Raw genomic sequence first — 11,435 nt, forward strand, 5'->3', positions numbered from 1 at the left:
TCAATTATAGAAAGAAAATCGGTATCGACAAAAATCGGTATCGGCAAATCACACTAACAAAAAATCGGAAATCGGAATCGGCCAAGAAAATTTCAATCGGTGCATCTCTAATGGGAAGCCAAATTATTTTATTGTTTATTCATCTGTGCATTGCTAGATGTTATTGTGCAAGTTATGTCACTGTACATCATTGAATGTCACAAACCTCATGTGCTCAGGGTTCCTGACACAATGTAATGCGTGGTCTCTAGAGGCTTTAAAATGTTTGTAATATGTGATGTTTAACTTGCCACTGTTTATGCATTCAAAAACCATCAGACTATCAGTATTCTGCTGTTTGCATTATGCAACATTTCCATGACATCAGTTTGAAAGATCATGTTATCCTAGCCAACAATTCTGAGGTCAGCAAATCCAGTTGGAGCCTTGGACCCGGCAGCATCACACATCTGTGCGATTGTTTGGTAGTTTCCAGGCAACAGCGGGCCATTATTCCCGCAGAGGTCCATTGAACCAGTGTAATGACATATTTAATAGATACGCTTTCCATCATAAGCAATTTAAAGTGCACAAATAAAAGATAGAGTCCCTCTGAAGCAACCTTGTGTCAAGTGCCAGAATTCTTAAAGAACTGAATGGGATCTCATTAATTCTCAGTTCATGGGTAACTCCCACCTGTAATTTAACTTATAACCCTTGTTTTTGCAGGCCAAGACTTTGACCATTAATTCCAGTGCCTTAAGTAAGATCAGGAGTGTTAATAATATGTAATAATGTTAACAGTTGTGAAAGAGCAGGATATAAACAGTAATATTTTTCCATTTAAGAATCTACTTGAGAGAAGCTTTACACTTGGATACTAAAATATAAACTAAAATACTAAAAGACTACCACTGATATTAGCAAGGAGGTATATTATACCTGGAGCTGTCCGTTAGGATTCCCATTCATCTTAATTAATGACAGTAGCTCTCCTGAAAATCGACATGATAAATTATAAGAAATGATGTATGTGGAGAGTATATTATAAAAAAAGGACATTTTTATTGGCTCATTGTTAAAAGAAGTTCACCCAAAAATGAAAATTTGCTGAAAATGTACTCACCCTCAGGCATTTCAATATATAGATGAATTTTATTCATCAGAACAGATTTGGTGAAATTTGGCATTACATCATTTGCTCACCAATGGATGGTCTGCAGTGAATGGGTGCCGTCAGAATGAGAGTCCAAACAGCTGATAAAAACATCACAATAATGCACAAGCAATTCACACCACTCCAGTCTATCAATTAACATCTTGTGGAGCGTTTTTTTTTATTTCAGTTTTTCATTCTCTGCATTATAATGTTGTGGTTCCTAACTTCTCTTGTAGTATAGATTATGAAAATGAATGTTATCGGCCATACAATGAAAATAATTATTGCCTCATCATTAACATCAGTGCATCCCTATAATACATTGAATCAAAATATTATTACAGAGTCTCTGCGATTACAGATTCACCCTGTAAGTACAAATTTAATATGTATCAACAGTAAGTAAACGTCATTTATATACATTTATTTACTGGAATTATTCTGTTTCTAGATGCATTGCCGGGTATAGTAACACACCCTAATATAAGCTGACATAAGTGGAGGAAATCAACCAAAATGACTGCTGTTTAGCTTTCCCATAATGGTGTGAGATATTACATGAAGATTAAGTTCTCTGTAAAGAAAGAACCCATTTCTAAAAGCCTGCTCTTATACCGGTGTAGCCTATCCAGACTCAGGAACCTGGTGGCCTTCTTTGTTTACAATGAGGTTAACCACTAACATGTTGGCAGCGCTATACTCTTTAAATTTGCACTTTGCTCTGAAGGGAAGAAATCTAGTCACAAAGAAGACATTTGGGTCACTAATCTGCTTTGGGAAACACAGCCCATCTTGGATAAGAATGAATGTTTTACCTGCGCCAGCAATTCATAGATATTTTTTAATATTCACTATATGTGATGATGGACAAAGCCTTGACATTTGTCTGTGGAGCTGAGCATTTTGTTGATTTATTCTTATATTCCATAAGGCTGTGGCTTGTGTTGGCACGCTGTGCTAAGCACTAAGATACTAAATGCCAAGTAAAAAGCATGTCAACTACAAAAAGATATCTGTCTTTGAAGCTATTAAACAGAAGTTGGCGTGAAGAACAGTGAAGAGCAGTTTCCTGACCTCCCAGGAGTAGTTATAATGAAAAATATGTTAAATGTACCTTTCTGTGGGCAAACTACAATAATCCACAAGAGTGCCTGAAACCCCCTTATGTTATGTGTGGTAAAATCACAGTAACACACCGCCTGTGTGGCTTATTTGCTTTTATAAAATGGCAATGACAGCTATAGAATAAATTACACCAGTGTTCAGTAAATACTTATATTTATTACTAATACCTTGGCACAGTAATGTAGAATTAAGCTGATGTGCAGTCACAGGTGTACATTTATTGTCTATTTTACACTGGCTTCAAATGGTGCTTATCCTGTAAAACATGTTATACAAATATTGTGAAGATGAAATGCGTTAGGGATAGTTCACATAAAAAAGAAAATTCCGTCATCATTTACTCACTCTCATAACGTTCCAAAACTGTGTGATTTTCTTTATTTACTCCTAAAAAAATAAAGGTTCCAAACGGAGGGTTTCACAATGATGCCGTAGAAGAACCATTTTAGGTTCCTAAAAGAACCTTTTAGCGAACAGTTCTTAAAACAACAATTTTTACTTAGTGTGTGAAGAGCATTTTAATAATCTAAAGAGTATAAAAAACATTATAAAGAACCTTTTGTGGAACTGAGGCCCTGTTTACACTAGTGTGTTTTCGTTTTAAAATGAAAACGATCCTCGTCTACACTTGTGTTTTCACTGCGTTTCAGAAACGATCTCCGTCCACACTTCACAACCGAAAATGCATGTCACATGACCATTCATGCAGGTACAACAATGAGCATGATGTTATTGTTTACACAGTCGTCAAGGATATGCAGAGCGAATGTTGGTTGCCACGCCATTGTTTTCAAAAGTCTCAGTTTTGGTCCGTATACACTGAAACTCAACTCCGGAGTATTCAAACTAAAACGGGGTCTGCAGCGTTTTCGAAAGTCTCCGTTTTCGAGGGTCGAAAACACCGGAGTAGTGTAAATGACAGGCATAACCATAGCAAAAGTTATGCGTTTTAAAACAAAAGCGCACTAGTGTAAACGTAGCCTGAAAGGTTCCATTAGGGCCTTTCGCACCGCGGGAACCTTTTCATAGTACCAGAACTAATTGTGGAACTACCCACTATATAATATCAACCCAGTAACTAGTGATGCACTGAGATGACTTTTGCACAGAAACTCAGAAACTGAAATTAACGTTTTCATTTAGCCAAAATCCAAAGCTGAAAATAAAGGTATCAGTAATTAAATCTGTAACATGTCGCATTCATCTGGATTACAGTAGACACATATTTTAAAGCTTGGCCCAACAAGACTATGCCTGCATCTCTCAATGTAGGTCATGTTCCTGGTCTGGAGAAATCTGAACTAAAAAAAAAAAAGTGGTTTACGTCTATCGACAGCTGCATTTTGTGGTTTTGAAGTTTTTAAACAACATCCAAATTTGCTCAACAAGTCATGTCTCTGTATTTTATTGATTAATTTAAATCATATGTTATTGGAAAACCAAGCAAGCATGTCAGTTTCCTTGTATTATGTGGGTTACATTTTGCATTTTCCTATTTAACGGACACTTTTATACAGAACACCTTATACAGTGTTGTCTGGGAATCAAATTCATTACTTAGCGTTGGTAGTGCCGTGATCTACAACAGGGTTTCGCAAATGAGTTGATGAAAAGCTAATCATTAAACTGAATATAAAATTAAAATAAATAAATTTGGCTGCACCAATAATTGAAATAAAACTATAATCGTGATGTAGCTTAGTGTGATTATCAAATCAAAGGCTGGGATTTCATTAAATAAGTATATAGTCCGTATTCTGCCAAAATAAAAGCTTGAATATTTTAAAGTTACAAATTTAAGAATATAACTTTTATATTTTAACTGTAATTATAAAACATTTGAAAATAAAAACAAAAAAAGATGACTTGCATGTCATGTGACCATTAGCGAACCATGAACATGCAAATGTGACATTACATTATTGAAATATTAACATCCCAGGGGATACTTCACTAAATATTTTATGTCTAAGTGGTTAAGCTGACAACAAGTCTGGAAAGCTTGATGTTCAAGAAGAACTATAGGAACCCCTAGATGGGGTTCAAACTGAAACCACAGCTTTACCTACCACACCATGCACATTAAAAAGATACATTTCATTTAAACCTTCTAAATGTAGTATTATGCATCACAAAGTTTATTACCATCCTGCATAAAGCTTTAAAAAGTAGTAATGCATTGATTTTTCTACAGAGGCGACTTGCTCCAAATGGACAGGTAAATGACCCGCGTCCTGCCTAAATTGCAGACATTTTTCCTCCCAAGGCCATGTGGAAGAATGTGTTGATATGAATTGCTGATTTTGTTAATACACCAGCATAAGTGATTCCTGATGTTACGTTTTTTCTTAAATGTCCCATTCTTCTCCGCAGCTGCCACGGAGGGGCGAGTCAACGGAGGTGAGGACTTCTTTCAAAAGGTAAGGAAAACCACATTGCTTTGGCAGTCAAAAATAGGTTAGCATCATGTTGCATGTGTAATTATTTCTGCAATTAGTGCCGCACGATACAGCAGTGCAATAGCTTTGCGGTTCTCAAGCCTCAAAATACTACCATTGCGGTAATAGAATAAATATGGGACTTCCATAACTAGCGTTGTATGCTCAGTGTGTAGCTCAAAATTATGGATTCAGTAACATAAAGAGGCTCACTCCATTTTCTCATTAGTGTAATTGCAAATATTGTGCCTGTTACAGTTTAGCATACCAATCTCAAAGAGGAAATGACAGCACTTTCTATGTCAAATAGAAAAGCATATTTAGAAAGCTGTCAGTTATAAAAACACAGGGTCTTAATTCAGATTTTTTTATGAAAATGGCTTGTGATGAACAATGTTTTATAATATATAATATATGAGACACGTGTTGTATTGTGAACAGTCACTCTGCTGTGCGTTGTGGCTAACAAAATTCTTTAAAGGGATAGTTCATCCAAAAATGAGAATTCTGTCATTCCAAACTGTATGACTTTCTCTCTGTTCTTCAGAACACAAAAGGAGATCATTTAATGAATGTTATATTTTCATATGCTTAAAGGAATAGTTCACCCAAAAATGAAAATTTAGACTCAGACTATGATTACTACGATTTTAATGTGTTTGTTTGTTTTTTTTTCATCGGAACAGATTTGTTGAAATTTAGCATTACATAACTTGCTCACCAATGGATCCTCTGCAGTGAATGGGTGCCGTCAGAATGAGAGTCCATAATAATGCTTCCTCCAGTGAAAAATTCCTCTCACATCAAAATCCACCAACATATTTGTTTAGAACTGTTTTGCAATGTTAAACAGTAATGTAAATAGTGCTTGATCTGTGCATATTTCTCTCCTAAATCAGACAAGACAACTTTTTGACTGGAGAAAGCATACTCAGACTAGATGACTCATATTATAGCTGGTTTTTAACCAATAAGATGGTTAAAAATGTCATAATAATGGATTGTTTATTACAAGCATGCAGCTTGTGGATTACTTAAATTACTTGTGGATTATTGTGATGTTTTTATCTGCCGTTTAGACGCTTATTCTGACGGCACCCATTCACTGCAGAGGAACCATTGGTGAGCAAGTTATGTAAAGCAAAATTTCTCAAAATCTGTTCTGTTGAAGAAACAAACCCATATAAATCTTGGATGGCCAAACATTATCAGAAATTAGTAAAATATTAGAATGATTTCTGATGGCTCTTTTGACACTGAAGTAGTGATGGCTGCTGAAAATTCAGTTTTGCCATCCAAGGAATAAATTCCATTTTAAAATATATTAAAATAGAAAACGGTTACTTTAAATTCTAATCATATGTCACGTTTACTGTTTTTACTGTATTTTTGGTCAAATAAATGCAGCCTTGGTGAGCATAGGAGACTTATTTCAAAAACATTTAAATTTTTAGTGCCCCTAAACTTTTGAACGGTAGTGTGCCTTGATGCTTAATTATTACCATATTAAATATTAAAATTTTATTATTAAAAAAAAAAAAAAACAATTAATTCAAAATAACATGAGTGAGATATGTAATATTTTACTTAATTTATTTGGCAGTGCTAAACTCCCCCTGTTAAAAATCTGCATTGTAAAATGGCAAAATAACTACATTCAAATTGATCTCTGCAAAAGTGTACAGGAAGTCCATGCAAAAGTGTGAAGTGTGTGATTAATCACATTTGCTTCGAGAGCCTAGTCAGTGACTCATGACAAAACACCTCTACCTGAACATACTCAAAACAGGTCTCCTGTGTGTTTATGGCCTCGCCAAAACAAGCACACTTGGCATATTTGGACTCAGTGGGGTAGAACAGTATTTGGGGCAAACACTTGCCAGACTGATTGACAGGCTGTGAATAAATACAGACTGGAGAAGCCAGACAGCTCAGGGCAGGAATTCAGCACCTGAATCAGAGCATGCTGGCCTTCAAAATAAACACGCTCGCAGGCAAGTCGACATTGGTATGAAATACAGTCTATGTCAATGTTCTCATTTGTTTTAACCTGTAAGGTGTGGGAAAATAATCAGACGCAGTTAAGAGAGCTTGGAAAGTGCCTGTTCTGGAAGATACGGCTGGCTGCACCGTAAGCCTCGGGCTGCCACAAATTTGGGTAGTCGCAGCTGATGCAAAGCTTCAGGAACGCCAGTTCCTGCTTTTCAAATAAACACAACCTATCATATCACATACAGTGTGTTAACAATTGCCATTTCTCAAACAACACCCTAAATGTGGATTTGCAGTTTCATGGACTTTAATCGCGTGCGTCCATGAAGTCCACGCCTCCATAGACTAAAAAAAAAAAAAGGTATAGGATTTAATTTGATACTGTTTTCACTCAGAAATTGCTAGTACATTTCACAAACAATTACAAAGGAATGCCATGTAACATATGACATTAAAGGAATAGTTCACTGAGAAAAAAAAATGCTGAAAATGTACTAACCTTCAGGCCATCCAAGATGTAGATGAGTTTGTTTCTTCATCAGAACAAATTTTGAGAAATTACATAATTTGCTCACCAATGGATCCTCTGCAGTGAATAGGTACCGTCAGAATGAGAGTCCAAACAGCTGATAAAAACATCACAATAATCCACACGCAATCCACAAGTAATCCATATGACTTATTTGTTTAGAACTACTGTTTTCGCTTGTAAACAGTGCTTGATCTGTGCATATTTCTCTCCTGATTCAGACAGGACTTTTTTTTTTTCACTGGCGAAAGCAATATTATGAATAAAGTGCTTATATTTTAGTCGAAAGCAATGATTTGAAGTTAAAAATGTCTTGATGGATTTGTTTACTACAAACACACAGCTTTTCGCTTCGTGAGTCAAGTGGAATACTTGTGGATTATTGTGATGTTTTTATCAGCTGTTTGGACTCTCATTCTGACGGCACCCATTCACTGCGGAGGATCCATTGTTGAGCAAGTGATGTAATGCTAAATTTCAGCAAACTCATCTAAATCTTGGATGGCCTGAGGGTGAGTACATTTTCAGCAAATTTAAATTTTTTGGTGAACTATTGCTTTAAATGTGAAATATTGTAAAACTCTAATAATCTTTATTTTATATACAGCCTACAATGTAGGCCATCCAATTTTTCATTTTAGCTTTCAGAAGGTTCATGGGTGACTCTTTTGCAGCTACTTGTACTCTAGACGATTACTCGACAGCTTTACAGTAGACTTTGGGACGGGCCCTATATTTCATCTGAATTAGGGAACGTTAAAAATTAAGGATATGATAGTTCTTTTGTGAAATAACACAGTGTATCTCCGAAGGAACCTTGTAAATGTGATCAAAAGATAAGAGTGGTATTTTTCTGCTCACGTCAACATACTTGTGCTGAAAACAAATACTTTATCTAAACACTATGTAAAATTGTGAAATTTAGCCAGAGACACAAATTAATTAATGGAAAATGACCTCAGAAATTATCTCACAAATGTTAAAAAAAAACAACAATCCTTTTAAAAGGAGTGTTTCTTAAAAAATAGTATAAAAAAGGACTGTAGGAGTCTTTTAACTGGGAGGAAAATATTTCTGCCGACTCCGCGTCCCACGCCCCAAGAGCATGTCTTTGGTAGAGTGATACCAGCCAGCCCGCTAAACTTTTGTGTGTTTTCAATAACAACATTGCGTTCCTGTCCATCATGGCGGCTGCGTTTTCGTGTGTGAGCCATCAGGTATTCCGTGATCCTGCACAATGATGGGATTCAGCCCTTTTTGCTTAGACGTTTCCCTCATGCTGAGAGCTCCGATCAGGTAACGATGAAACCTCAGGAAACCTCGCCTCATCGCTCTGAAAGAATGCAGCAATAATAAGAGTTTTTTTTTTTTTAACAGAATATTGACGTAGCTCCTCATACTGCTATGTAAATAGTCGTTTTGTAGACTGTTTTCTAATTGCCAACAAAATAATGCATTTTGCATTTATTGCATTGTTTTTTGTTTGAGTACTGAATGAAAGAGCGTTTCATTGATTTAATTTATTAGAGGTGTTTGCCAATGCAAAGGCCTATTGCTCATACTTTGGGATAGTGGGGGGGGGGGGGGAATAACAAGCTATAATATTACCTTAAATTTAGTTTTGGTGGTGTAACCTAATTTAGGTAGGTTGATCCTGAGATTTTGAATAATATATTTGACTTAATTAAAAATGTATTAATTTAAATGTTACAACATAGAACACACACATTCATATTTGTATTTATACACATTTTTTTTTTTCAGTGTAACTTGTCCTGCACAGTTATAAATGGAAAAGAGTAATACATTAAATTGAGCTTTAAATTGAGCAAATTGAGTTAAGGATAGGAGTGCCTTTGCTTACTTTACTTAATTGGATTTTCTATTTAATTTGCCTATAACTTTTAACAGCTTTTGAAAACACTAGGGCTGCACAATTTAAAAAAAAAACTGAATTTTCAAGTTTCAAATAATATTTTTATAATAATGTAATATTTTTATTTAGTATGTTTTATATTTTATTTAATAATAATAATAATAATAATAATAATAATAGTAATAATAATAATAATAATTATTATTAATAATAATAATAAATACAAATATAAAAAATACATATTGATATATAATCTCAAAATCCCAAATTGTGCAGCCCTACAAACAAGCACATTATCACATTTTAATTCACTATCACAATTTTTATCAGAAAAATTGCAATTAATTTTTCCCCGCATACATCATGCAGGCCTAGAAAATACTGTAATTCCCATGTTTAGGGCCTAGAAGATCATGACTTACGACATTTTGATTTAAGCCAGTAAGCAACCACATAGAAACCACCCATAAAACACTCACAATGCCAAAGCAATTAGCTAATGAACAATCAGAAAACCTCAGCAACCCCGTAGCGATGCTGTGACAACATCCACAATACCCTAGCATTGTGGTAAAACAGGCTTATGTGATTCAGAATACGTAAACATCTGTGTTTTAATATAGTTTATTTATTTTTAGACAAATTAGACAATTAAATTAATTGATAAATGTTCGTCTGGTCTTACATATTGCCTTATTTCATCTCGGATTTTATAAAAAAAGGTGCATTTTATAAACTCTTCTTTGCCCCTTCAAACACTCCTAGTTGTTTATAGAATGAGGATGAATTGTAAACTGTTGTAAAGTTATTTGTCAACAGACTGATGTGGAATTTTGGGAAGGAAATGAAAAACAGGTGCATGCTGGCTGGAGCAACGACAAAAAGCCTCAACAAGAAGGGTGGGCATAAAAAGTAAACATGCCACTTGTGCCTGTAAAAAAAGACCTGTATTGTACTGTGTGCCATAATTTAATCAATTTCATATTGGGCCTTTAAACAGCTCTAAAATCTGAGCTCCCTTTGAGGTACTTTTATTATATTTTATGATTATTAAAGGGATAGTTCACCCAAAAATGAAAATTACCCCATGATTAAATCACCCTCAAACCATCCTAGGTGTATATGACTTTCTTCTTTCAGACGAATATTGGAGTTATGTTAAAAAATGTCCTGGCTCTTCCAAGCTTAATAATGGCAGTAAATGGGGGTCAAGATTTTGAAGCAAAATAAAGTGCATCCATCCATCATAAAAAGTGCTCCAGATGGCTCCGGGGGGGTTAATAAAAGAAAGTGAATCGGAAGTGAATTGATGCGTTTGTGTAATAAAAATATCCATATTTAAAACTTTATAAACCATAATCTCTAGCTTCTGCAAACTTTCGCACGCGCGTTCATGTTTTGTTTTGCGCTCTCCTCTGCACTTCCATGTTCGTCACTTCTCACCGGAGCTTACGCTACACCTACGTCCTACGTCATCCGCTGGAACGCCACTCTCTCCTGAACGCACACATGACATTAAGCGGAAGATAGAGATTATGGTTTATAAAGTAATAAATATGAATATATGCCTTTATTAACCCCCCGGAACCATGTGGAGCACTTTTTATGATGGATGGATGCACTTTATTTTGCTTCAAAATCTCGTCCCCCATTCACTGCCATTATAAGGCTTGGAGCAGCCAGGACATTTTTAATATAACTCTGATTGTATTTGTCTGAAAGAAGAAAGTCATATACACCTATGATGGCTTGAGGGTGAGTAAATCATGGGGTAATTTTCATTTTTGGGTGAACTATCCCTTTAGGAGTAATTTTCCCAGAAATGAAAATTCTGTTATTACATTAAAGTCCATGCTGCTGTTTTCAATACAGTAAAAGTGAATGGGTACCATGGCTGATAAGCATGATTTTTAATGAACAATTAACTTTTTAATTAACTTTTTTAACTTCAGTTTCTGTCTTAGCATGGAATAGAGTGGCGTATTTTTGTAGATCAGCTCAGAAGTTAGCATCACCCTGGTTCCCTCGACAAAAAAAACAAAAAAAAAACTTTTTTTTCCACAGGAGTTTTGATTATTGCGGTGACAAACAGAAGTTCATGATTCTTACATGTTTTGTTCATAATGATAATCTTCACAAATTAACACAATTTTGAAATTTGAAGCATAAATATCACCTGAAGTAAAAAGCTAAATGTAGGCTATACATGAACTACCTACCCGATCTCATGAAAGTGCGTATTAATAATACGCCAAATAAAAACGAAAACTCGTGGTACTGATACGCAAAAATGGATTTTGGCATGTATATGCTATGCGATGGGTAGGTTTAGGGTTG

The 11,435-nt window shown here is 35.2% G+C and overlaps 1 protein-coding gene across 1 annotated transcript in view; it reads left to right on the forward strand.

Annotated features, from left to right (window-relative positions):
* Positions 1-11,435, forward strand: part of LOC107695510 (protein bicaudal C homolog 1-B-like) — a 104,492-nt gene that overhangs the window by 23,103 nt on the left and 69,954 nt on the right. Inside the window, exon 2 of the mRNA XM_016495452.1 lies at positions 4,637-4,683. Within this exon, the coding sequence (XP_016350938.1) occupies positions 4,637-4,683 (47 nt within the window). The remainder of the gene's footprint in view (positions 1-4,636; positions 4,684-11,435) is intronic.

Source organism: Sinocyclocheilus anshuiensis, unplaced genomic scaffold (genome assembly GCF_001515605.1).
Source record: "Sinocyclocheilus anshuiensis isolate Anshui unplaced genomic scaffold, SAMN03320099.WGS_v1.1 scaffold466, whole genome shotgun sequence".
In the NCBI taxonomy this organism is placed as follows: domain Eukaryota; kingdom Metazoa; phylum Chordata; class Actinopteri; order Cypriniformes; family Cyprinidae; genus Sinocyclocheilus; species Sinocyclocheilus anshuiensis.